This window comes from Cenococcum geophilum (assembly GCF_001692895.1).
Source record: "Cenococcum geophilum 1.58 unplaced genomic scaffold K441scaffold_1, whole genome shotgun sequence".
Lineage (NCBI taxonomy): Eukaryota > Fungi > Ascomycota > Dothideomycetes > Gloniales > Gloniaceae > Cenococcum > Cenococcum geophilum.
Window position 1 is genome coordinate 4,254,369 of NW_027137559.1, and position 21,779 is coordinate 4,276,147.

At 47.9% G+C, this 21,779-nt stretch overlaps 7 protein-coding genes across 7 annotated transcripts; 4 read left to right on the forward strand and 3 right to left on the reverse strand.

The window, feature by feature from the left end:
- On the forward strand, nucleotides 1–4,271 carry K441DRAFT_691829 (Spc7-domain-containing protein). The gene is made up of 5 exons (XM_067652512.1): nucleotides 1–202; nucleotides 268–355; nucleotides 412–2,597; nucleotides 2,651–3,272; nucleotides 3,326–4,271. Exons 1-5 carry the CDS (start codon nucleotides 20–22, stop codon nucleotides 3,991–3,993), a joined length of 3,747 nt encoding a protein of 1,248 aa, XP_067510416.1. The 5' UTR covers nucleotides 1–19; the 3' UTR covers nucleotides 3,994–4,271.
- Nucleotides 4,272–4,472: 201 nt separating this feature from the next.
- K441DRAFT_532847 (uncharacterized protein) lies at nucleotides 4,473–6,108 on the reverse strand (the record flags this gene model as incomplete). The annotated part of the gene is made up of 4 exons (XM_067642254.1): nucleotides 4,473–4,977; nucleotides 5,042–5,334; nucleotides 5,395–5,925; nucleotides 5,989–6,108. 4 exons carry the CDS (start codon nucleotides 6,106–6,108, stop codon nucleotides 4,473–4,475), a joined length of 1,449 nt encoding a protein of 482 aa, XP_067510417.1.
- Nucleotides 6,109–6,280: 172 nt separating this feature from the next.
- On the forward strand, nucleotides 6,281–7,732 carry K441DRAFT_650446 (PAF acetylhydrolase family protein). Its single transcript, XM_067647032.1, has one exon. The coding sequence runs from the start codon at nucleotides 6,477–6,479 to the stop codon at nucleotides 7,629–7,631; it is 1,155 nt and encodes a 384-aa protein (XP_067510418.1). The 5' UTR covers nucleotides 6,281–6,476; the 3' UTR covers nucleotides 7,632–7,732.
- A 186-nt stretch (nucleotides 7,733–7,918) lies between these two features.
- K441DRAFT_6922 (glycoside hydrolase family 18 protein) lies at nucleotides 7,919–10,097 on the reverse strand. The gene is made up of 7 exons (XM_067652545.1): nucleotides 9,749–10,097; nucleotides 9,338–9,692; nucleotides 9,246–9,275; nucleotides 9,142–9,191; nucleotides 9,023–9,092; nucleotides 8,435–8,970; nucleotides 7,919–8,379 (listed from the first exon to the last, which is right to left on the reverse strand). The coding sequence occupies exons 1-7, from the start codon at nucleotides 9,893–9,895 to the stop codon at nucleotides 8,272–8,274; spliced, it is 1,296 nt and encodes a 431-aa protein (XP_067510419.1). The 5' UTR covers nucleotides 9,896–10,097; the 3' UTR covers nucleotides 7,919–8,271.
- Nucleotides 10,098–12,696: 2,599 nt separating this feature from the next.
- On the reverse strand, nucleotides 12,697–13,332 carry K441DRAFT_530702 (uncharacterized protein; the record flags this gene model as incomplete). Its single annotated transcript, XM_067642180.1, has 1 exon — nucleotides 12,697–13,332. One exon carries the CDS (start codon nucleotides 13,330–13,332, stop codon nucleotides 12,697–12,699), a length of 636 nt encoding a protein of 211 aa, XP_067510420.1.
- Nucleotides 13,333–13,931: 599 nt separating this feature from the next.
- K441DRAFT_650449 (uncharacterized protein) lies at nucleotides 13,932–14,792 on the forward strand. Its single transcript, XM_067647033.1, has one exon. The coding sequence runs from the start codon at nucleotides 13,969–13,971 to the stop codon at nucleotides 14,350–14,352; it is 384 nt and encodes a 127-aa protein (XP_067510421.1). The 5' UTR covers nucleotides 13,932–13,968; the 3' UTR covers nucleotides 14,353–14,792.
- A 2,028-nt stretch (nucleotides 14,793–16,820) lies between these two features.
- K441DRAFT_625001 (WD40 repeat-like protein) lies at nucleotides 16,821–20,123 on the forward strand. Its single transcript, XM_067646096.1, has 5 exons — nucleotides 16,821–17,257; nucleotides 17,315–17,417; nucleotides 17,474–17,713; nucleotides 17,767–18,871; nucleotides 19,005–20,123. Exons 1-5 carry the CDS (start codon nucleotides 17,138–17,140, stop codon nucleotides 19,756–19,758), a joined length of 2,322 nt encoding a protein of 773 aa, XP_067510422.1. The 5' UTR covers nucleotides 16,821–17,137; the 3' UTR covers nucleotides 19,759–20,123.
- Nucleotides 20,124–21,779: the final 1,656 nt, after the last annotated feature.

The following is a 21,779-nucleotide window of genomic DNA, read 5'->3' on the forward strand; positions in this document are numbered from 1 at the left end:
CGACAACTGCACAACAAACATGTCGACGGATTTCGACAAGGAAAACATTGCTGAGGGTCTCAGTGCGGGACCTTCTCTCAATAATGTGCCTGCATTATCTCCAAAGAAAACCGTCAAAAAAGTGCGCAGCAAGAGCATTGGGCCTGGAGCTCTGGGAGCTCTCGATGCTCCGCTGAGGGAAGACTCTGGAAATCGCCGAAAGGTATACGATCGCGCATATTCTATGTTCTGTGTACTGGTGCTAGAAAAATACTAACCGCCTCATAGTCTGCATTCATACCTGCCGTAAAATCAATCTTAGCTACCAATGACGAGGATGAAAAGAAACGACGAGAAGCGCGACGAAAATCGCTAGGTACGAGGCACAGATTTAGGACTGTCCGATTAGTGCTAACATGTTTTGCTTTTCAGCGAGACGACGCGTGTCATTTGCTCCCGAAGCTACATTGCACACATGGGATGTCATCGAATACATGCGCGATGCGACTACATCCTCCGCCTCGTCCGATGCTACTAGGAGAGCATCCTCAATATCGCAAGCGTCAAGCGCCAGATCGCCTCAATCAAATACGACTTCTCCAGCTACAGATTCCGACTTGGCCGAGCCTCCATCCACCCCACCTGAACAAACCAAAGAACCTGTACTTGGATCTTCACCCGCAAACCAATGCGACCTACACCAGAGAAAACGCCGTCATCGGAGCTCCGGAATTCCGCCAATGAACTTCAACAACCCGGAAGACACGTTTTCGTCGAGTCCATATAGTGGAAGCGGAAGCTCTCCTACAGGTAGCGATGGAATCGAGGAGGCTTCCGACGACGATGGCGAGGATACGATGATAAGTTTGAATGCTGGGGATGCGGCCGAGCCCACGATTGATTCCAGTTCAAGTGACTCTACTAGGATGAGCGCCAGACTAGAAGAGGCGCTCAGTCAAGCGGCCGCCCAAGCCGGAACGCGCTGTATTGACTTTGACGAGAATGGTGATCTCTCAATGGAAATTGCCGAAGACGAAATCACTGCTGCATTTAAGCCGTGGACGAAGAAACCTGCTGCTACGCCAAAGCCAACTCGAAACCTTCCCTCTTTTGATGACCAGGAGAACATCGATCCGTTCTCTCCGGCTGTCAAGGCGAAAGCTATTTCTAGCCTATCTAATGGCCTCGATGAGCTTGAACAGGAGGATGGTGAAGATATGAGCATGNACATCACTCGTGCTGTTGGTCGAATTATTCCACAGCAGTCACAAAGTCCGGATGCGAAAGGGGCAACGATGGATTTGACAATGCCTCTTGGAGGGATCCAGCAGGTTGCCCCAATCGACCAGGATAGCTGTCGTAGGGGTCTCAAGCGACGACGGTCATCAATGGTTGGTGCGTCCCAAGGAAGCCCAGCCAAGCGACCGGTAAACCGTCGTAGCAGTATCAGGAGACGCCGGTCATCTGTGGAAGACTCCTCCCTCGGAGACGAGACGATGGATCTGACAACAGCCATCGGAGGAATCCAAGGCAACCAGTCACAAGATGATACAAACCGCCGAAGCAGTGTTGATCTGCCATTTGGTAATGAAACGATGGACTTCACTATGGCTGTTGGTGGTATAAAAGGAATCACAGCTATAGACGAGACTTCAGAGCTCGATGGGAGTGAAGATGGTAATGAGGATCTTTCAATGGAGTTTACCGCCGTCATAGGGGGTATCAAAGGGGCTGGGCCGCAGCCAACAACTCCCGTTAAGCCGACCACTCCAAAGAATCAGACACCAAAGGCACGGAGCGCACCGCCAAGAAAATCTCCTGGACGTCCTGGAATATCGGACATACAATTCTCACAGCCTTCTCCAAGTCCGGTGAAGCCGGCCAAAGCCACTCCCCAAAAGTCCCCACGGCGACCTGCGCGGAAAAGCCTACCCACTCCAACACCAGAGGTCCAGTCTACCCCTCAGAATCAGACTGCCATTGAAGCCGAGCCTTCACCATTTGTTCGGAAGCAAACACGTAGCGCATCGAAAGATGAGCCCGCTTCCACACCAAAAGCTTTTGACGATCCGATCATCTTGCCCAGCATTAGCCAACGCCTGGGATCACCCCCGACTGTGCAATATAGTCCGCTTCCTTCGGCTAGGGAAGAGCCAGTCGTAAAGAGCACAACAGCTCTTACCAACTCTATCAAGTTGCTGTCTACACCAAGAAAGCAGACGCTAACATCACCCGTCAAACGTGGAACAACTCCAAAGAAAGCAGCGACTCCAAAGAAACCACCAACACCTAGAAAAACTCCGACACCAAGGAAGAGTGTCAGCCCGAAGAAGCGTGCTGTCTTTGGAAACGAGTCTCTGCCAAAGGAAGCAGAAGAGCAACTCACGGGAAATGAGGAAGACGAGGAAGTCGAACAAATTCCACTGCAAGATTTCCTTGACATGACCAATATCCGGTTCATGGACCTCACAACTACGAAACGCCGCCACACAGCCGTCCCACCCTCCTTTCATGGTAAGGGTGTTAGTGGACATGAAGGTGATGAGAAAGATGACTCTTTAGAGGATTTTGTCATTGCTGCCGCTTGTATTATTCCTGAATATGAGATGTACCAACACGTAAGTTGCGACTTGTCCGGCCCGTGAGCACTTCCACTAACCCCAACCTACAGGCTTGTCATGAGCTAAAGCGATACATCTCCGGCGGCAAGGATGTCGTCCGCCAAATCGAAGCAGATGTATACGAGGAAAACCCAGCGCTATTCAACGAATACATGTCTGCTCCTCCTGACCAGCGTTACGTCATGGACAACCAGTTCAAGAACATGAAAACGTACGCTAGACTGCAAAGTAAGGAGATATGGTATGGATGGCGGAGTACTCTGCTTCGTGACCTCAAAGCTGCTCTTATCAAGACTGGAGAGGAGTTTGACCAGGATGATACCATTTTGGCGAAGCAGGAAGAGGTTCTGGAGGCGGTGTTGCCCGCTTTAATTTCCCAGCATGAAGAGCTAGAGGCCGAGTGCAAACAGCTCCAACAACGACAGGACGAGCTGACAAGCTGCGATCGCGAGGAGCTTGAAGCAGCACGGGAGCAACTAACTGCAGCTGATGCAGAAATCGAAGGAAAGAAACGCTTGGTCACGTCGCTGCAAGAAGAGCTTATCCAGAAAGAGGCATCTATCGAAGCGGTCAAAGAACGCAAGATGGAATGTACGGAAGAAACCAAGGCTGCTGAGCGTGTGCGCGAGGAATGCCGCGGTTGGTCTTCAAGCGAAGTAAACGCCTTCAAGGGTAACCCTTTCCTAATCCCATCGTCTACTTGAAGTCCGGCTAAACCCCTGCAGCTAAAGTCACCACGCTTGAATTCAACCACGGCTGGAGCATTGCCTCAGCTTCGTCTTCTCCATCTACGTTAACCCTAACCCACCTCAACGACCTCCAACTCTTCTTCCATCCCACCTCCTTCGCCACCAACACCAACACCCCTAATGCCCCGATCTCGTTGACCTACATTGGAGACTCAGCAACGCCGCACCCACGGCCCCTAACAACCAGCAAGCGCTTCTTCCTCCAGCTGCTCCGAGCGCATCTGCAATGCCTCCCCCAGAGCCAGACACGCATTCCCGATCTCCTCAACCTAATCCGGAACGGATGGGCCACCGCACTCGCAGTAGCCGAGGGCGTCCGCTGCCTCTCCCACTGCTACATCACCGACGAAGTCATCCTGGGTGACGAGCGCATCGCCATTCGCCCATGTATGCTTCTGCCAAGCCTGCAGACGAAGGTGAAGGTTAGCTTCGAGGTCGGGGTGGGCATCGGGACGGGCGGTATTGAGGCCAGTGTTGGTGCGAGGGCGGAAGTGGTTTACGGAGAGAAGTACAAGGAGGACAAGATGGGAGAGTTCTTGGGGCAGTTTGTCGGCAACGATGTCAGGGGGATTGACGAGATGGGGTGTTGGGCGAATGCGGTGGGAGATTTGGCGGGGAGGTTGAAGGCGAGGGGGCGGAAGTAGGATCTCGGGAGAACGTAGGCTTGGGGTGATGANCATGATATGATTTTGTTATGACTGAATGAATGCAATGACGCTTTTTGGAAGAGAATTGGCGTTTCCTTTGGGCCTGATGCGGGGTGCATATATAAATACCCTTGACTTCTCTTATGGTTGCATATGTATTTGTCCGAAGATTTGTCAGAGATTTCAGAATATCAGTTAGTCCAGTTTGCTATCAAACACATCAAATTCTGAGTGACCCGAGCATCCTCCTGTGGATGGCTTCAGATACCCCAGAGAACTCTCAAAGTTCCTATGAACAGCTTATTTTGAAGTATTTCAGACACTCATCCAAAACATGTGGCATTACGATGACTAAACGAGTGACCCTTCCCTTGTACGCCCTAAACAACGCCATATAGGTTTAAGTGTTCTATTCTCGAATCTTGGTAGTACCGCCTCTAGGGCCTTTAGGCTCCACGCACCCCTCTTAACACCTATCAATACGCCTCCCACAGCCTACAAACCTCCACCTCAAAGACCTCTAAAATTGCGAAACCCTTCTTCCGCACTCTTTGAAAAAGTTCCAGAACTTGCGCTTGATCTTCCGCCGTCTTAGCTCTAGCAGCAGCCACACGTAATGGAAAGAGGAACAGCAGACCCATCAAATTCGTTTCCTTCAGTGCGAGATTCGTCAGTTTGATAATGGAGGATAGATGCTCTTCAACCTGATACCGGGAGAGGGTGGGGAGAGATGTTGTAGGTAGAGGGAATGAGGATGGCTGGTAGTCGTAGATGCCGGATAAGTATATCGAGAGGGCTGAGTAGTATATCAGAGATAGGAGTAATTCGACGTTTTTGAGTAGTGGTTGCTGGGAAAAGGACCGCAGCTGAGCTCTTTGATACCACTCGGAAAGGCATTGCCGGAATCGAGCACCTTCTGTGGCGAGAGACAGGCCAACGAAAGGATCACGTGGGTCTGGTTTTTGGGTGTACTGAAGTGCTCTATGTAGTGCTCGAGTGTTAGCGGATTATTTGCCTCAAATATTGAGTCTAAGGTTTAGCTTACTTAATACAAAGATTCGAGCAGCAAAGCATCAAATCGTATATTGCCTCCTTAGGATGCCACGCATCGCCAACACCGTCCCTTAGCGTCTGTGCTAATCTTACCCAATTGGGCTCACAGAGGAACGAGGAGTCGGTATAAATCAGCGCTCGCGAAATTTCAAAGATTCGAAGGGTTAGGAAAAGCTCCTTCCCCGGACCCTCCGTGCAATTTTTCGGGCCCTTGAGTCGGAGCAGATGGGATGTCCCGTATAGAAAGTGTTTCTCCCAGTTGCCCTCGGAGGTTTCAAGCATGAGCTAGAGCCGTAAGCAATTTATTGAACTACCTAGTACAGGAAATATGGAAATCTCGCTTACCTCAAAAATCCCAAGAAAGAATGTTACCCAGGTCGCGCTTTCCCATGACTCCCCTAATTGAGCGGGAGACGCAAGTAGACCTTTTATATCACGAATAGCGCGTGAGTACGACGTCAAAGCTCTTTTCTTCAATGTAACGCCACCCTCCCATTTCTTAGTCGAATGTGGCATACGACTGCTATCGAGCGCAGCAAGGGCAATAGCTACATCTCGCAGAGCAGAAGAATTTCGTAAGAGATCATTGAGATGGGAATCCAGGCCTCTCCATGATCTGCCGGTTAAGTCGTTTACGGTAAGAAAGGTCGAAAAGAAATGAGCGACGAATTGATCATCAGGATCACTCCAGGGCTCCAAGTGGCGGATCGGCTTTTCCCTCATAAAGCCGCTATTGGGTTTAAGGGCTGTGGCTCCAGATTGTGGTGGGGCAAATACAACAGCTCCATGACGAGGTTGTTGGTGTACTGAATTGGACGCCCGATCACACACTTGGTTTGTGCGGAAACAATATGCACATGGTGTCGTACCGGAACACTATAGAGCGTTAATAAAATTGACTACCATTCATTTTCAGCGTTCGAGGAATTAATAGGATACCTTGATCTTTCGACGCTGGCATGCCTTACATCTCCGCACAATGAGGCGCTTGTCCAAGGGCCGAGAAGAGACATGACAGCATGGCCACCTTGCCAAAGGCAAATAAGGGAAAGCAATCATCTTAAAAGCGTATTGTATGAACGCGGCTCGTATTTAGACGCATTTCAAATTCTTGGGATTACGTAGGTCAAGTTGCGGCGGAGCCTAAAGCGAAACTAGGGCTAGCTGCAATAGGAAACCTTTGAGCGCTCTTCTCTGATTCGTTACAAAATCCTGACTTCTTCCACAGCATACGACTCCGGACATTGCTAATGGCGCTCGATTGTAGCTTTATTGGGTTTTTGATTCCCTGATTGCGTAATAGAGACCTGAGCTCAAACCATTACATATTTTCATGAAGACATATAAGTATCTGCGCGCGGCGGAAATATAGATTCAGACACCTCAAACGTTCATATCATCTTGGAGCTTCAATCATTCCTCAAAACATGGCTTTCCTATCGAAATCCTCTAATACCCTCGCTGCACTCTCAGCCATGATTTTCTCACATCTTTCTATTTCTTCTGCAGCCTCATCGATCCAACGCGGCCACTTCCCCGTTTCCATTACCACCGCAGAACTCATCGATCACACTCGCCTCGACCCTTTCGCCTCATCCACACAACCCCGCGCCCTCATGATCTCTATTTTTCACCCGGCCAAGCACTGCTCAAATTATACCACGATTCCGTATATGCCTTCCATCACAGCTTCCTACGAAGATGCGAAGTACTCCGCATATGGCATCCCCATTGGTACCGTCAAGAACCTAACTCTCGAAACCTGCGCTGTTGCGTCATCTGGCAATCGCCATCAGCCAGATGCACCCCCGCTTGTTCTCTTCTCTGGTGCCTTGGGAACGTCGCGCTATCTGTACAACGCAATGGCAGCCACTGTGTCGAGCACCGGGTTCACGGTGATTTCGGTCGACCATCCCTATGATACCGATATTGTCGAATTCCCTTCCGGCGAGACGGTGCTAGGGCTGAACCTTAGCGACGCGCAGATCCCATTGGCTGTGGAGACTCGGGCGAAAGATTTGAGCTTCGTGATCGATCAGTTCAGCTCTCTAGACTTTCTGCAGTCGCTCTTGGGCCGCAACGCCTACGGCTCTGTAAAAGCGGTCGGAAAAGTCGCGGCGTTTGCCCACTCACTTGGCGGCGCAGGTGTCATTGCTGCACTTAGCAATGACTCACGACTTCTCGGAGGCGTCAATCTTGATGGCAGTGTCTTTGGCCCCGCTGTTGAGATAGGAACGAACAAGCCAGTCCTTCTCTTCGGCCATGAGGGTAAGAACCTCAGTACTGACAGCACGTGGGCAGATTTGTGGCCTCATCTAACTGGTTGGAAAAGGGAGCTGGAGTTGATTGGCAGCGCGCATTATACTTTCAGTGATCTGCCGTTAATAGCAACGAAATTAGGCGGTGTTGGAATGTTACCGGAGGGAACTGTGAACCTAATCGGAAGTATTGATGGAGAGAGGGCAATGAACGTTATTGGAAAGTACGTAGAGGCATTCTTGGACTTTGTGTTGAATAGGAGTCAGGGGAAATTGTTAGATGGCGAGAGCAAGGAGTTTCCGGAGGTGAAATTCGTGGAATGATTGAATAGGAGGCAAAATCTACAACATATGCAAGTCGATGCCGGCATGTACAACAGTTAAAGAATTAGTATAGCATGGATTAGAGGTTAAGTGATAGAGTTTATGCTTGATTATTTAATATTTAGTACCTGAGAGTTGGTTGAGGCGAACGGGGCGCCCTTCTCGCTGAGAAGTGCGAGTCTAGGTAGGCACCTCCGCATCGCGTCAAGTGCCGAAGGCGAGAAGCTCTCTAAACTAGATGGGGATGAGTATACCCAACTAATTTCTTCAGCGCCAAATCCGCTTAGGAAGACGTTATGGGAAACCAGAGCCCAGAATACCGAAGTCAAATTTAATCCTCTATAGCTTCTACCTGCTATGTATAGTACCCAACCCCCCTAGTCTTCAAAAGCTGTCGGATTAGAAAAGCACTCACGATATATCAATGGATAAATATACGCAAAGAAAATGGAAAGACTGTCAATAGAGGAGCAAATAGGGGGGGTAGGGAAGGGGTAGCTTGAGGTCAGGTCTATTCAACAATAAAATCTAAGTATAGTCAGGTGATTCGAGCTTGCTAAAAGCCTGAAAATTGTAGAAAAGCCCACCCAAATATGTACAAGTAAAAAAAGGGTATTTACAGAAAATGTGCGCGAACTGTCTATCCAGTTGGGAACCCAGCTTTTAAGTTACCGTACTTAGATGCTGGGTAGCTGAGTAAATTCTGACTTTGATCCAAGGCACCTGTACCTCCGAACGCGGTGACAACCTGTGTAATTCTCAAATAAGATCCTGATCGCTGCAAAAATAGATAACAGACGTACCGTGGTAATAAGACTACCCTCTCCAGTCTTATCGCTACTACTCTCCCACCACATGCCTCCACCCAGACCGTTAGATTGGATATACGCTGCTTTTGTCGCTGCAATCGCAGGAGTATCATAACTGATCATAATCCGTTGCGACGGGTCGTAGCTATAACTTGCAACAACCTGAGAGTCTGTGTGCTCGGTCGCGCCTGCCTGAGGAAGAGCCTTGTAATCCCAAATACCATTTTCCCAGCTACCAGAGCCAACACCGTTGAAAGGTTGGCCAGGGCCGTTTGTGTTATCGAAGGAGTGGCCATACAAAGGCATACCCATTACAATCTTCGACGCAGGGACTCCGGCACTGGTATAATAGGATATTGCTTGTTGAGTACTGAAAGGGGTACTTGCTGGGTTGCTGGTCGAGTTATAGAGATTGGCTTGATGGCCTGCAACCGTGTCCCAAGAGCCGGAATAGTCGTAAGCCATAAGATTCCAGAAATCGAGATACTGGTCCATTGCTTGGAGGTGCATTTTTTGGTAGTTAGATGGGCCTTTTGATGTCAGCTCTTATATAGAAAATGCAAGGAGATTTTGTAAGCCCACCAGCTGGAGAAGCTGCAGTAAGTAAAAGATGCTGGCCGCCTGCATATTGTGCGGAATAACTATCCAAAGCCTAAAAGTAAGTCAATATCTCCCTCTTTCTTGAGGTTGGTTAAACTTACAGATCTGACAGCAGCCAGTAATGAAACCATGTCATTTGCTTGAGCGTCATCTTGCGACAAAGATTAGCAGAAGGATCTCATTCTCACATCAGTGGTGTACATACTAGCAGGGTATTCCCAATCAATATCCAGCCCTAAATTCCCAAATTTGTTAGCCGTAACAATCTGAAATAAGGTAATAGGATATAACACTCACCGTCAAGACCTAGGTTTTGCACCATCGACACAGCAGAAGAAGCAAATGTAGCTCTACCCGCGGCTGTAGACGCAGGCCCAACAAAATTCGACGAGTAAGTCCAACCGCCTATAGATAGCAAAACCTTCAACTTTCTATTTTTCTGTTTAAGTAGAAAAAGCTGTTTAATGCAGCCGTAGACATTAGTTCCGACGTCATTCCAGGAATCGGTGGCGTAGTGTTTGTCAATGTCCGCCCACGTGTCTGAGAGATAGACTTCTCCTGTATCTGGATGCACGTTTGCAAAAGCGTATAGCACATGGGTCAGCTTATTAGCGGGAAGATCTTGTGGGTTGTAGTTCCGACCGTAAGTGGCCTTGGAGAAAGTATCAGTAAGTATCCTAAGGGAATAGCGCATAGTAGACCTCTAACCCAATTAACGAAGTACGCCACTGATCTGTACCCTGTCGCCGCACGGGTCTCTACGTTGGTTTGGCTAGGAGTGAAGAGCTCGTGAGGAATCACGGCCGCTTGAGTAAGCCATGCGAGAGCAAATATTGAAATGGGTGAGAAACGCATACTTAGTATTGACTAGTGATCCAAGCGTCCTTGGAGATATAACAAAAAGAGATATAAGGCATACTTATAGTCAAAGGGATCCGCGTTGCATGAGTTATGTAACTATGCTACTGTTTCTCCACGGTATACTGATGCTGAAACCATGACCGCAAAGGTGCAACAGTATGGAGGCTGTTGGTATTGCTACTAAAGCTACCCTAAGTTACGCTATCAGTTGATTTGTCTCCTTGACAAACGTGGTCTAATGGAAGTGACCTCCGCTGGGCAGCTGGCCCTGTCAGCACTCTCACACTCGTGGGTCAGTAGCACCCAATAGTCCAGCATTGATTGGAAGGCAGAATTTGACTGATACGTACGCATGTTCCTACGTCGAGTTCAATCTGTAATAGCTGCATGCTAACCGTGTCACGTTCCTTTAAACTGTCGCATCGAACGCTCGGTGGATTTAGATGGAGGGTGAATTTCACCCTGCATATTAATAAGTGCAGGGGATAGCAGCTGGGGATGTCTCCGATAAATTTGCATGTGGTTTATCGCGAGTCCCAGAACGGAAACTTGGACTTCGGGGCTTAAAAAAATGGAAGAATATTTAAGTCTGGTGCAAAACATCTTCAGAAGCAAGAATCAAAAAGGTCCTGTTTTAAAACAGTGAGAAACCTGAAAAGAAACAGCTAAATTCTAGTTATGGATGAGATATCTCAGAGATGAAAATTAGTGAAATTAGTGAAAGATGAAATACGGGCACGCGACACACATAGCGTGTCCCGACTTGCCAATTTAACGCCTGATACCTTTAGAGAAACAATTATGATTACCTCACATTTATTTCGATTTTATTGGGGAAATAAAATTTGTATCTGAGTTTCTCAAGGAGCATGCAAAACGGAAGAACCTAATTCAATACATTATTTTGCGGAAGTCCTGTCCGCGGGACATCAAACCCTCATCCTAACCCATTCCTTTCGCAGCCCGAGTGCCCAGATAAGGTCAGAAGATGAGCCGGGATAAAGTCCTAGGGATCATAAGAAAAAGGAGATTAATTCAACTCTTGAATTTTAAGACGTGTGGAGTAGATTGCATGACCTATCGTAGCCAGGTTCTTTCGGATGGGGAGGGGTGGTCTAAGGCATGAGATTGCCGTGTCATCTGCTAGACACCGCAGCGACCCGCAGAGTCGAGATGATCGAGGGATAGTTTGCATAGAAGGTTCGCTGCAGATGGTCATGCATTTTCGCAGGTACCCGTGGGGTGAGGCCATGCGACGTTCAGATAAGATACTTAGGTAACAACACGCCGAGTTGGCGGGTCGAAATGGCGGCATGTAACGCAAGTCATGCCATCTTATGCTACCACCCAAGACGGGCCCCATATTAGACCGTTTTTTTGACCTACTGCACGCGGCTGGCGCCGGATTTAGTATACAACACCGTGGATACACCGAACAAGGCCTCCCTAGTAGACACGAAGCTACGTATACCTTTTCTTCCCCCACGTGATATCTTGCACGTAGAGCGTAGCCTTGGCCTATAGAAGAGAACTATATATTTTTATAAGACTGTTACGTGCTGTAGACTCTACTAGATATACTAGTTAAGGGTAGAGAGGCGCTATCCCCTAACCCGCCGCTTTTCATGCATTTGTTATCGATAACGGGTCAGCCAATCAAGTAAGCTGCATGAGATACTAGTGCCCAGTTAATTCTAACTAGTCGCGACTTAGCGATGCACGCAAGCAGGTTAGGGGATAGTATATTATCACGTGCGGTATCACGGGGGTAGCCTTACAGCGAGCTCAACGAGCCCTACGACGGGGTAGACGGGCACCGAAACTTTAGCTCTACCTTATACGGTAGGTGGGTTGGTGGTAGAGCTCACCCACCTGGTGGGTGAACTGAACTACCAATCCACCTGCTTGGCAGAACTTTATTTTACTGTGCAAGCCTTGTATAGAGGGGAAGCAGGGGTAAAATTAAGCGCCTTGCCCACTCGGGGAGGTGGCGTAGCGGGTGGTTCTCCAAAAAAAAAAACGGTCTATTGAATTAGCAATCCGGGAGGTGATAGGCGGGCACCTAGGTCATTCACAACGACTGAATGACGGTCTAGGGTTGTCTGAACCCCGCACCACCAAATCGCTCGTTTCGGTCACCTGATCCCTGCCGCCGCACCTTTTGGGATTTCGAGAGCCTTTGGTTTTGGTGGACTTGGCGATAATAGCGGTAAAAAAGAAATTGGTAGACTGACACTGTGCAATGGAGCATCGTTTAGGGGAGGGTGGAAGATGGGAGGTTGGTTTTGGGACGCTCTGGACCTTTCACGGTTAACGTTTCCAGGACTGGAATGGTTTTGGCAAAGCTTAAGTCGAATTTAAAACGTGCATCTGTTAAGGACGGAATACATGGCATATATTCTGAAAAAGGTCAGAAGTGACGAGGCAAAAATGTAAGAAAAGATATCGATAGCTTAAAATCACCTTTGTCACAGCTGAAATCCGAGTATTATCATGGAACATGCCGGGTTCCCTACCACCCTACTGCCTACCACCTTATTCCAGTTACTACACCTTCCTTATGTATATATAAGGCTCCTTGGAGCCAGTGTGAATAGATGGAGTCTTCTCATTCTTTATCTTCTGATCTTCCAAGATCGACAAAACACTACCGGGAACGGACGGGTACATTGGGTCTAGCACTGATTCCACATGAATCATGCGGCTATGGTTAAGCACAGTTTATGACAATTTTTTATGGCCCACCAGAAACCTCAAATTTCGACAAAGCCGAGCATTTTATAGACTAGAAATTTCTATTTCACGGGATGACTTCTGATCCTCTTCTCTTTCTGTGCTCTCCTATCCATATTCTTCTGGGTCCCGCTAATCCTCCCTTCCCTATATTTCGCTCCATATAGCTTCCTGGTATCTTCATCGCTCCTCATCCACAAAATATCGTAGTCGCTTTCCTCCGTCATGACAGCATCTCTTTCTGTATGAAAGCCTTGAACTACTTTGCACTTATACCCCTTCTTTTTGTAAGCCTCTTCAACGTCTCCCCCAAGTCTCAGGCTATTTATTCGAGTTTGAGTTGCATTTAAGCGACGATTAGGTTGCGGAGTATGCAAGTATATTGTTATCCGATCCGGTGAGACATCGTGAGAGTCTAGGTATGCAAGACCCATTGTGTCCGCGCCGCCAGCATTTGACATGATGAAATTGTCCCCTTGTGCAATTGCAGCATCGAGAGGAGTAACATAATTTTGAGCAAATTGCGACGCCGTGATGTCGATATGTCCTGATAAAAAGGCAATTTGCGGTCGGTCTTGCTGAATTTCTAGGGTTTGTGATGAGGGTGGGAGGGCAGCTGCGAGGTCTCGCGTGGGACCTTGTGGAGAGGAGATAGATTGTACGCCCGAATTGACGGATCTAGCAGGCGATTTTTTCATTGGCGTCGGTGTAGGAAAGATAGGGGGAGCTGCTTTATTTCCACTGCCAACGATGGCTGCGTAAGATAATGGTGGCAGTACCATAGTATTGAAACGCTTGCCTTTAGCAATGAACCTAAGTCTTGATTTGCGGAATACCGGGATAGTAGGGAATGTAGGCCAGATATACAGACCCATGATTTACGGAGCTTAGTGGGATGAGCAATGACGCTTAGCATCGGCATACCGCTTGCAGAAGCCTGATTCCGGGTATGATAAATGGTCGCAACTCTTCGATCAAGTGCTAAAAGAAGGAGGATTTCATGGACAATTCATCCTCTGTTAAGCTGTTTGGAGGTGGAGATAGTTTATGAGGTCGCTAGGTTAGGCCTTGTAAGTAAAAACGCTAGCGGAGAATATTAAAATGAGAGCAGTCGTTAAAAAGCTATTTGGTTCTCTGCTGTAGTTCTTCCGTCTGGCTCGGGTATGTTGATTTAGTGGTAGAAATGGACATCTACCCAAATCTTACATTCTTGGCAAGGTGCACGTGCCTTCGTATTCTCGTTCATGCGATCCGTATAAAATCAATGCTCCCCCCCCACCTGAGTTTTATTAACATCTCTCAAGCCATAATTTAAGCGCCTTGGCTGACTAACAATGACCTTTCTCCCTGTTGTGACTCCTAACGGCGCTAGATACACAGCCTTCCTTTTCAGCTTCGCTGCAACATCAATTGGCCTTTACGCGTTCACTGCTCCAGCTGGTGCAGCAGTCTGGTTTGGTCTTCCTTCCCATGCAAAGTCCCCTTTCTTCCAAGCCAAGGGTGCTCGAGATATCACCCTTGGCCTTGCGTATGCCTTGTGTGCACGTCAACGGTATATATCTGCGATCAAAACTTTGATGGTTTGCCATATTATTACTGGCGTTACGGACTCGGTCATTGTATGGCGATTTGGAGACAGAGAGAGAAGCTGGGGACATATAATTGGGACGGGGGCGTTAGCTATTATGGCTGGACAATTTCTATGGGCTGGATTATAATATGCAAAGAAGTGTTCTCTATCTTTCCACGTGGTCCTGCAGCAAACGACAGTATTTTATGCATGGGCTTGATCAACATTGCCTGAATATCTAACCCAATCTTGCATGAATGATAACCATATTTCTTTGCCTCATTATAGCCTCGTAATCTTTTTATTTTGGTGAAACTTTCAATCCTGCATTTTGCTTTTTGTGTGCTAGACTCTTTTCACAGATTTAAGGAGTTATCTGGCTGCAGCTTCTCACTCTATCACTGACGCAGCGTTTTCTTAGAGCCCTAGGGCTGTTTATCATTTCGAAATAATTTCGTGGCTAGCTTTGAGATAGTACCTTTTTTTCTGGTCATTGGATGACAACGTACTTAAAAAATTCGTGGAAGGATAAGGAGCAACGATCCGAGATAAATCGGAACTATGTTCTTTCACAAAATCATCGAATAGACATCATGTAATCGAACTACATTCCATAAATTCCTCTTCTAATATCGCTATCACCTCCTAGCCAACGCATACCTCCTTGTTATAGTATTAGCCTATCGTTTTTCTGCTTATCACGCCAACCTTACACAACACTCTTCGTTATCCTAGTTAGGATCAGCACGCATGGTTCCTTAAACAAAGCCAGAAGTAAATCTCCACCTCGAACAGGCTAGTAGAGTTCACAGCATATCTTTTACTGTGACAAATAACCATACATTAATTTGTTTCCAAGATTGAAAATTTCGGTGATACGTGAGTCCCCTGCGTATAAGAGGATTGAGCCGCCTGCTATCCCCGCATAGCCTTCAGCCAGGGGGCATGGCTGACATGGAAGAATGATGAGTGTTATGAGCGCCTTGGGGGCTGCGTCTTCTATTAAGAGGCTGCCAAGTCGATTTCTTAATGGTAAGATTTGTCGTGTGGTGGGTCTGATGTTCAAGTATGGCAAACTTGGTGTTTGATAAGGTTTTCACGTGTGCCAGATGAATATTCTTTCCTTAATGACCACAATTCTAAAAACCGAACAATTTTGTCGGAGTTGCTTGCAAGTTGCGATAGAATCAGCCAACCGAATGCTGAAGCAAGCATTGCCCAATAGTATACGAGACGTCAACAGGAGAATACGATCTACTGCTCCGCGACAATATTTCAAGTATCTTTCGAAAGGGCAGAACCTCGCTGAATCGCACTGCATGCAAAACGTCTCCTGCACGCATCTCACGATAATAATTCCAACGAAACTGGAAAAAATCATCCATCGTCCGAGTGAGTTACGTGAGATTATTTTTGGCTATGTCCTTAAATTCGACTTTCCTGGTTTCACTACAATAGAGAGCTGCGGGAGTCTTCATGCATGTCGCCTGAGTCTCGCAGTCCTTGACCGAAAAAGATATAGAAAGGACAATGAATAAAACCTTCCATGAGCTATTTTTGGCTAGATCTGGCGGTAAGCACCCCTTATAATCCTTATCAGCAATCGAACATTTTATATTTTAGCTTATACAATTTGGGGCGTTCTAGGACGAAAAGGTGTGCTGCGTCCTGAACAGCCGAATTTGCACAAGTTCTCTAAATGTGTACTTGAGAATGGCCGATAAACGAAGCTAGGACATCTATTCTAGGAGAGGAAGAATACGTCCAAACATTAGAGAGATTCAACTGCGCTATATGAGGGAAAATGATTGGGAGAGGCTCAATAGACCTCTTCTGGGCGTGGTTCCTGATTGGCGTGAATCTTTTAAGATGCTGATAAAATATCCTCATGTATGGTCCAAATCGGTCTTGCAGTGCGCGAATCAATGCTTCATGAATGTGCAGTTCATCATTCAATACCGAGTACGGAAATGTATACATCGCGCGATATTGGAGAGTCAGACGTTCTGAGAATGAACTAGATGTTAATGAGTGGATGGGGAGCTGGGAGGCTCTGGAGCGGTCCCCATACTGCACGCAGGGGCTGGACTGGACCGCGAAACACCCGACCGCTTCAGTCAAAGCTTGGATAGAGATTTTACCTCGATCGTCTGGGGAGGGGCTCGGACATGTGAGCGGGCGGGAAGGTTTTGAAGGTTGACGATCTGCATTGAGGTCTCTTCTAGAATGTTGGGGTGAAAGATGGAGGGAGTAGAATGCGCTGTTCTGCTAGGTAGGCCAAAAGATGACCTGGATTATTGCCCCTTCAATGGAGATAAAAGGCAGAGAGAAGAAGGGTGGGAAGAGTGTGTAATAGGTGTGGGTATGTGGTTGATGGCTGATGATAGACGCCGTGGAGGATCGGGGTTCCTTTAATTAGCATCCACGGCTTAATTCTCACGTAGGCCTTCATGCGCGCATTGCTCTGGCAGTGTCAGCGCCGTGCGCCTTGAAGCGGGTTGAAACCGTGGCAAAATTCAATCAGGTTACCCTTTTGAGGCTGGCGGCCCTTGTCTCGCGTCGGCTTCGTGTTGCCCATCACGATTGGTCTGCCGGAGCTTCACCTCATGCCTGCCTCTCCGCGACTGTGCTCCTTAACATTCCTCCAATTGTGCTACAGAGACAATCACCTCCCTCTAGTCTCATCGCAAACACTCATACCATACAGCTAGCACAATAGTATACGTCCCTGACGGCTAATCGTCCCCTCCTTCTATCATCTCTCCCGCGCCTACCCTACTCCGCATCCACAATTAGAACCTTGTCGTCTGCACTCCGCCTTTTACCAAGCAATTCCAGACCACCACCCGAAACGTCCACTTGTCCATCACGACCACAACTGCCTTCCGCTGTCTAGATTGCTACTCCGCTGTTAGACAGCTGCTCTGGCCGTCATGAAGGCTACGCCGCTTCTTGTGTCTTGGCACAACGACAACGCTCCCATCTATTCAGCTCATTTCGAACCCCACGGAAAAGGCCGTCTGGCAACTGCAGGAGGAGATAACAATGTCCGGGTAAGCCCTCTGGATATCCTCGAGATTTGGCTGGTTTCTTGCTGACCGTCAACGAAGCTGTGGAAAGTAGAAGCAAACGGCGAGGAGAGGAAAGTGACTTATCTTTCTACCCTCGTAAAGCACACGCAGGCTGTGAATGTCGTCCGATGGTGTCCTCGAGGTAGGTGTATAAACATACTACTGCTACTGTTCCCTTATCTAACCCCTTGATCTTAGGTGAGCTCCTCGGCAGCGCGGGAGACGATGGTAATATCCTTCTTTGGGTCCCGTCCGAGAACCAGACGCATCCCGCCACATTTGGGGAAGACGGGTTGGAAGACAAGGAAACGTGGCGGGTCAAACACATGTGCCGGTCTATGGGCTCAGAAATATATGATATGGCCTGGTCTCCTGATGGGGTCTTCTTCATCACCGGGAGTATGGATAACATCGCTAGGATATATAATGCACAGACAGGTAAAGTTTGCTGTCTGTGTCTGCCTCAGGCCTCAGCACTGATACGTTTCAAGGTAACTGCGTCCGACAAATCGCAGAGCACAACCACTATGTCCAAGGTGTAGCATGGGATCCTTTAAATGAATACGTCGCAACACAATCGTCGGATCGATCGGTGCATATTTACACCTTGAAGAACAAGGATGGACAGTTCTCGCTCGCACAACACAGCAAAGTTACAAAGATGGATCTACCTGCTCGGAGGATATCTTCCACAAGTCCAGCACCCCCGGACTTCTCGGGCAGGGCCCATTTTATATCAGAGGGAACAATGATGGGCGCTGGATCACCAGTACCATCAGCACCCGGCACGCCTAATTCATTGGTCCTTCCAATGAATCCGCCGCCGACATCGCATAGCCGCCGTTCGTCGTTCGGTTCTTCACCATCCATGCGGCGCTCCGTTTCTCCGGCACCTTCGATACCCCTTCCCGCAGTTATGCCGTCAAATTCTCCAGGTTTATCGGGGCTTGGTGTGAGGAACGCTCCCATATATGCCAACGAGACCTTCACTTCATTCTTCCGACGCCTCGCATTTGCTCCGGATGGAAGTCTACTCTTCACACCGGCCGGACAGTACAAGACCCTACATTCTTCATTCAATGAAATGGCGAAAGGCTCTGACGACATGATTAATACCGTCTATATCTATACAAGAGCGGGTCTAAACAAACCCCCTATTGCGTATCTGCCTGGCCACAAGAAACCATCCGTTGCTGTGCGATGTTCTCCTATTTACTACACTCTTCGGCAAGCAATCCCGACGACGAGACAAATTACAATCGACACGGCGTCGGCAGAAGACGAGATACAAGCATTGCCGGAACCGGCGCTTCCCTCGAAAATGCCAACCTCAAATTCATCGATGGATCCACCCCCTCTTACCAACGCTCCATCTCCGTCACCTAGTTTCGCAGCGTCTTCTCCAAAACCGGTAGATTCTGATGCTCCTACGTCGGCTGGTCTTTCTGGCAGTCCTCCTCTAGCTTTTAACCTGCCTTATAGAATGGTTTATGCGGTCGCAACGCAAGATGCAATTCATGTGTATGATACGCAACAACAGAAACCGCTCTGCATCGTCAGCAATCTTCACTTTGCCACATTTACAGACCTTACATGGTAAGCATTCGTAATACCAGTTCATATCCTGTCCTTTCCTCGTAGTTGCATATTTTAGATAGTGCCCTGGCCTCTATGTCCTCTGTCTCATACTCCAAGGGAGAATTTGGAACGTTACTAACTAGTTTAATAGGTCCAACGATGGACTCACTCTCCTTATGACTTCCTCTGATGGCTTCTGCTCTTGCCTCACCTTCGCTTCTGGCGAACTCGGGCAAGTTTACCACGGTACACCTGCAGTGCAAATGACAACAAAGCATCACCCTTCAGCGATCAACACGGCAGCAAGTTCCACGCAATCTACCCCGACGCCCACCCCGACGTCCTCGAGCATGCCAGCATCCGCCATGGCAATGTCCAAACAACCATCGGCAGGTTTCCCTGCAAGCCCGTCCTCATTTGCGCCCGCACGGCCGGGCAGTCCGACCAGGAGTAACTCGATATCGAGTGTTGCGACACAGTCATCTTTTGCACCCACTGCGGAGTCAGGGATTGTCATGAATAATTCAACTCCAGTCATGAGCTCTGTTCCTAGCGTCGCAGCGACTAACTCAGGGACTATTGGCGGGATGCCGATGTGGACCCCACCGTTGACGCCGGCGTATGGGCAAGGTACGCATAGTGCAAGCAGTTCTGTTAGTGGGATTGTAAACATCCCAGGCTGGAGGGAAAGCGAAAGTGAAAAAGAGGATGCTGGAGGGAGTGGGAGGGAAAGAAGAAAGAGGGAAGCAGGAGCAGAGGTAGAAGGAGCAGACAGGGGGGAGAAGAGAAGAAGGGTGGCGCCGACGCTTGTGAGTGTTGGCGGCGGGGAGGTTGAGGTGGACACGGTTGGGACTAGTGGTCCTGAGGAAGCGGACGCATCTACTCCGACTGCTCTCACGTCATAAGTGTGGCGGGATATGGAAAGGTAATGTATGAGTATCAAAAGATAGGGTGGATAGGTATCGGGGTTTTCGGATTACTTTCTCCCTTACTCTATGGGTGATGACCGCAACCACTGGGCCATTCGGTGCAGTCATGGCGGAAGGCAATACTTCAGCCGGGTGGTTTTAGGCGTTTTCAGGCGTGGTAAGGAGTCTCGTTGGAGCGACAAATGATCAGGTTTATGCATTACACACATTTTGTTGATAGCGATTCCTTACTTTTTTTCGATTTTGTTCGATGATACAACATAGGTGATAGAGTTGTGACGGTCGGCATAGTTATGACGGTCCCTAACAAATTCCGCCTGTGCGCAGTATGTCCCAAACCGCCATAACTATGCCGACCGTCATAACCCTATCACCTACGTTAGGGCATAGAGGTTGATGGTGAAGCTTGTGCGGAGGACCGCGTGAAAAGCAATTTCCCCTTCCTTTTTGGGACTAGCGGTTTTACCCAAAAGGTTGTGGGGTCTTTGGCGCAGAAACCGCCCCGGTAACTCTGGGGGGCGACCACTAGTTCCAAAAGGAAGGGGAATCGCTTTTCGTGCAGTCCTCCGTAGCAGATAGCAATATAGTAAACGCCAAATATCCTAGTACCAAGCTTGTTTCACAGAACGAATAGTGCTACCCATCTCTAAGTAAACACTCGGCTCATAGCTTTACATAGTTAAACTCAGCGATATTCCGTCGCAGGGTGTTCCATGTAGTCTTGTAAACCCTTTAAATTCTAAAAAGACAGTTAAGCCTCTTTAAGAGTTGGTGAAGTACCAAGTAGGTAGGTAATAAGACTCGCTAACACGTGGGTGACTATGTTTCCCCATTGGTTGCCATCCTGTGGGTATGGAGACTCGATCGCAATGCATTAGACTTGCGATATTCCTCCCGCAGATGCGCAGGCTTGTCAAGCTTGTCAAGCTTGTCAGTAACCACTTGCATCAGCAATCAGCGTGGTTTTCGATATCAATACTGCCAATAATATTGATCAATATTGTTACTAATCAATATTGGCGAGTATTGGCGAGTATTGGCGATATTTATAATATTTGCAGATCTTCTTGGCACCCCATCAAATTTTGGCCCTGCTAGTTATATACCCTCTTCCTAGTATATAGCTTTTGGCGTTCTATCTAGATCGTGCTAATAGGCTACTAGAGCAAACGCAGAGACGTGCGTACGGCTGCGCAGCGCCGGCGCTGCGACGTGGTGGTGTGAAGAAGTCTTTGCTGGGAGGGTGAGCCCTAGCGGAGGCCTACGAGCACTACTACGTCTTTTCGTATAAGTCTAGTATACTTAAACTACGGCATCTAAACCAGCGTTACCCCTTTCTCCCTTCCGTACGGTATATAACTATATATACGGCAAAACCTATACGGCACGGCGCTGCGACTAAACATATACGGCGTAACTAAACACATACAGACTAAACGTATACAGCTATAACTAAGCGTAACGGTATATAACCGAACGCGTACGGATTAGACGTATACGGTGTAACCGAACGTATACGGCATGGCGGCTAAACACATATATATACGCCTTAGGAAGTCTATAATAAACCTCTTATTCCCTACCTTACCTAATAGCCTAGACTTACCTATATAGTATTTCGTCTTCCTCTATATCTTTAGCTATAGATATATATAGGGGACCTAGGTTAGGGCCCTAGGATAAGATACCTAGTTTTATATTTATCCCGCTAGCTTCTTTACGGTAGAAATTATACTATAAGTAGAAGGACCTAGGCGTATATATATATATAGGGTAATTAGGGGAGTAAGGAGTAGGCATATAAAACTATACGGCAATTTAACTTTATTAGGAAGTATAGTACGAGCGGTAAATAGGGCAAGATAGGTAATTAGAATACTCCTTATACGCGTATGTGTACGGGAGTCTTGAGATGTTAGCGGACCTAAAAAGGTAGTTTTATCTTTTTCCTCCCGGTTAATATTATAGTTACGGAATTACTAATCTTAAAGTACTAC

Coding starts and splice junctions, on each gene's coding strand:
- K441DRAFT_650446 (XM_067647032.1), top strand. CDS start 6,477: ATGGCTTTCCTATCGAAATCCTCTAATACCCTCGCTGCACTCTCAGCC.
- K441DRAFT_6922 (XM_067652545.1), bottom strand. CDS start 9,895: ATGCGTTTCTCACCCATTTCAATATTTGCTCTCGCATGGCTTACTCAA. Junction 9,192..9,245: donor TGATTGGGAATACCCTGCTA/GTATGTACACCA, acceptor CTTTGTCGCAAG/ATGACGCTCAAGCAAATGAC. Junction 8,971..9,022: donor TACTGCAGCTTCTCCAGCTG/GTGGGCTTACAA, acceptor TGACATCAAAAG/GCCCATCTAACTACCAAAAA.
- K441DRAFT_650449 (XM_067647033.1), top strand. CDS start 13,969: ATGACCTTTCTCCCTGTTGTGACTCCTAACGGCGCTAGATACACAGCC.
- K441DRAFT_625001 (XM_067646096.1), top strand. CDS start 17,138: ATGAAGGCTACGCCGCTTCTTGTGTCTTGGCACAACGACAACGCTCCC. Junction 17,258..17,314: donor GAGGAGATAACAATGTCCGG/GTAAGCCCTCTG, acceptor CCGTCAACGAAG/CTGTGGAAAGTAGAAGCAAA. Junction 17,418..17,473: donor CGTCCGATGGTGTCCTCGAG/GTAGGTGTATAA, acceptor CCTTGATCTTAG/GTGAGCTCCTCGGCAGCGCG.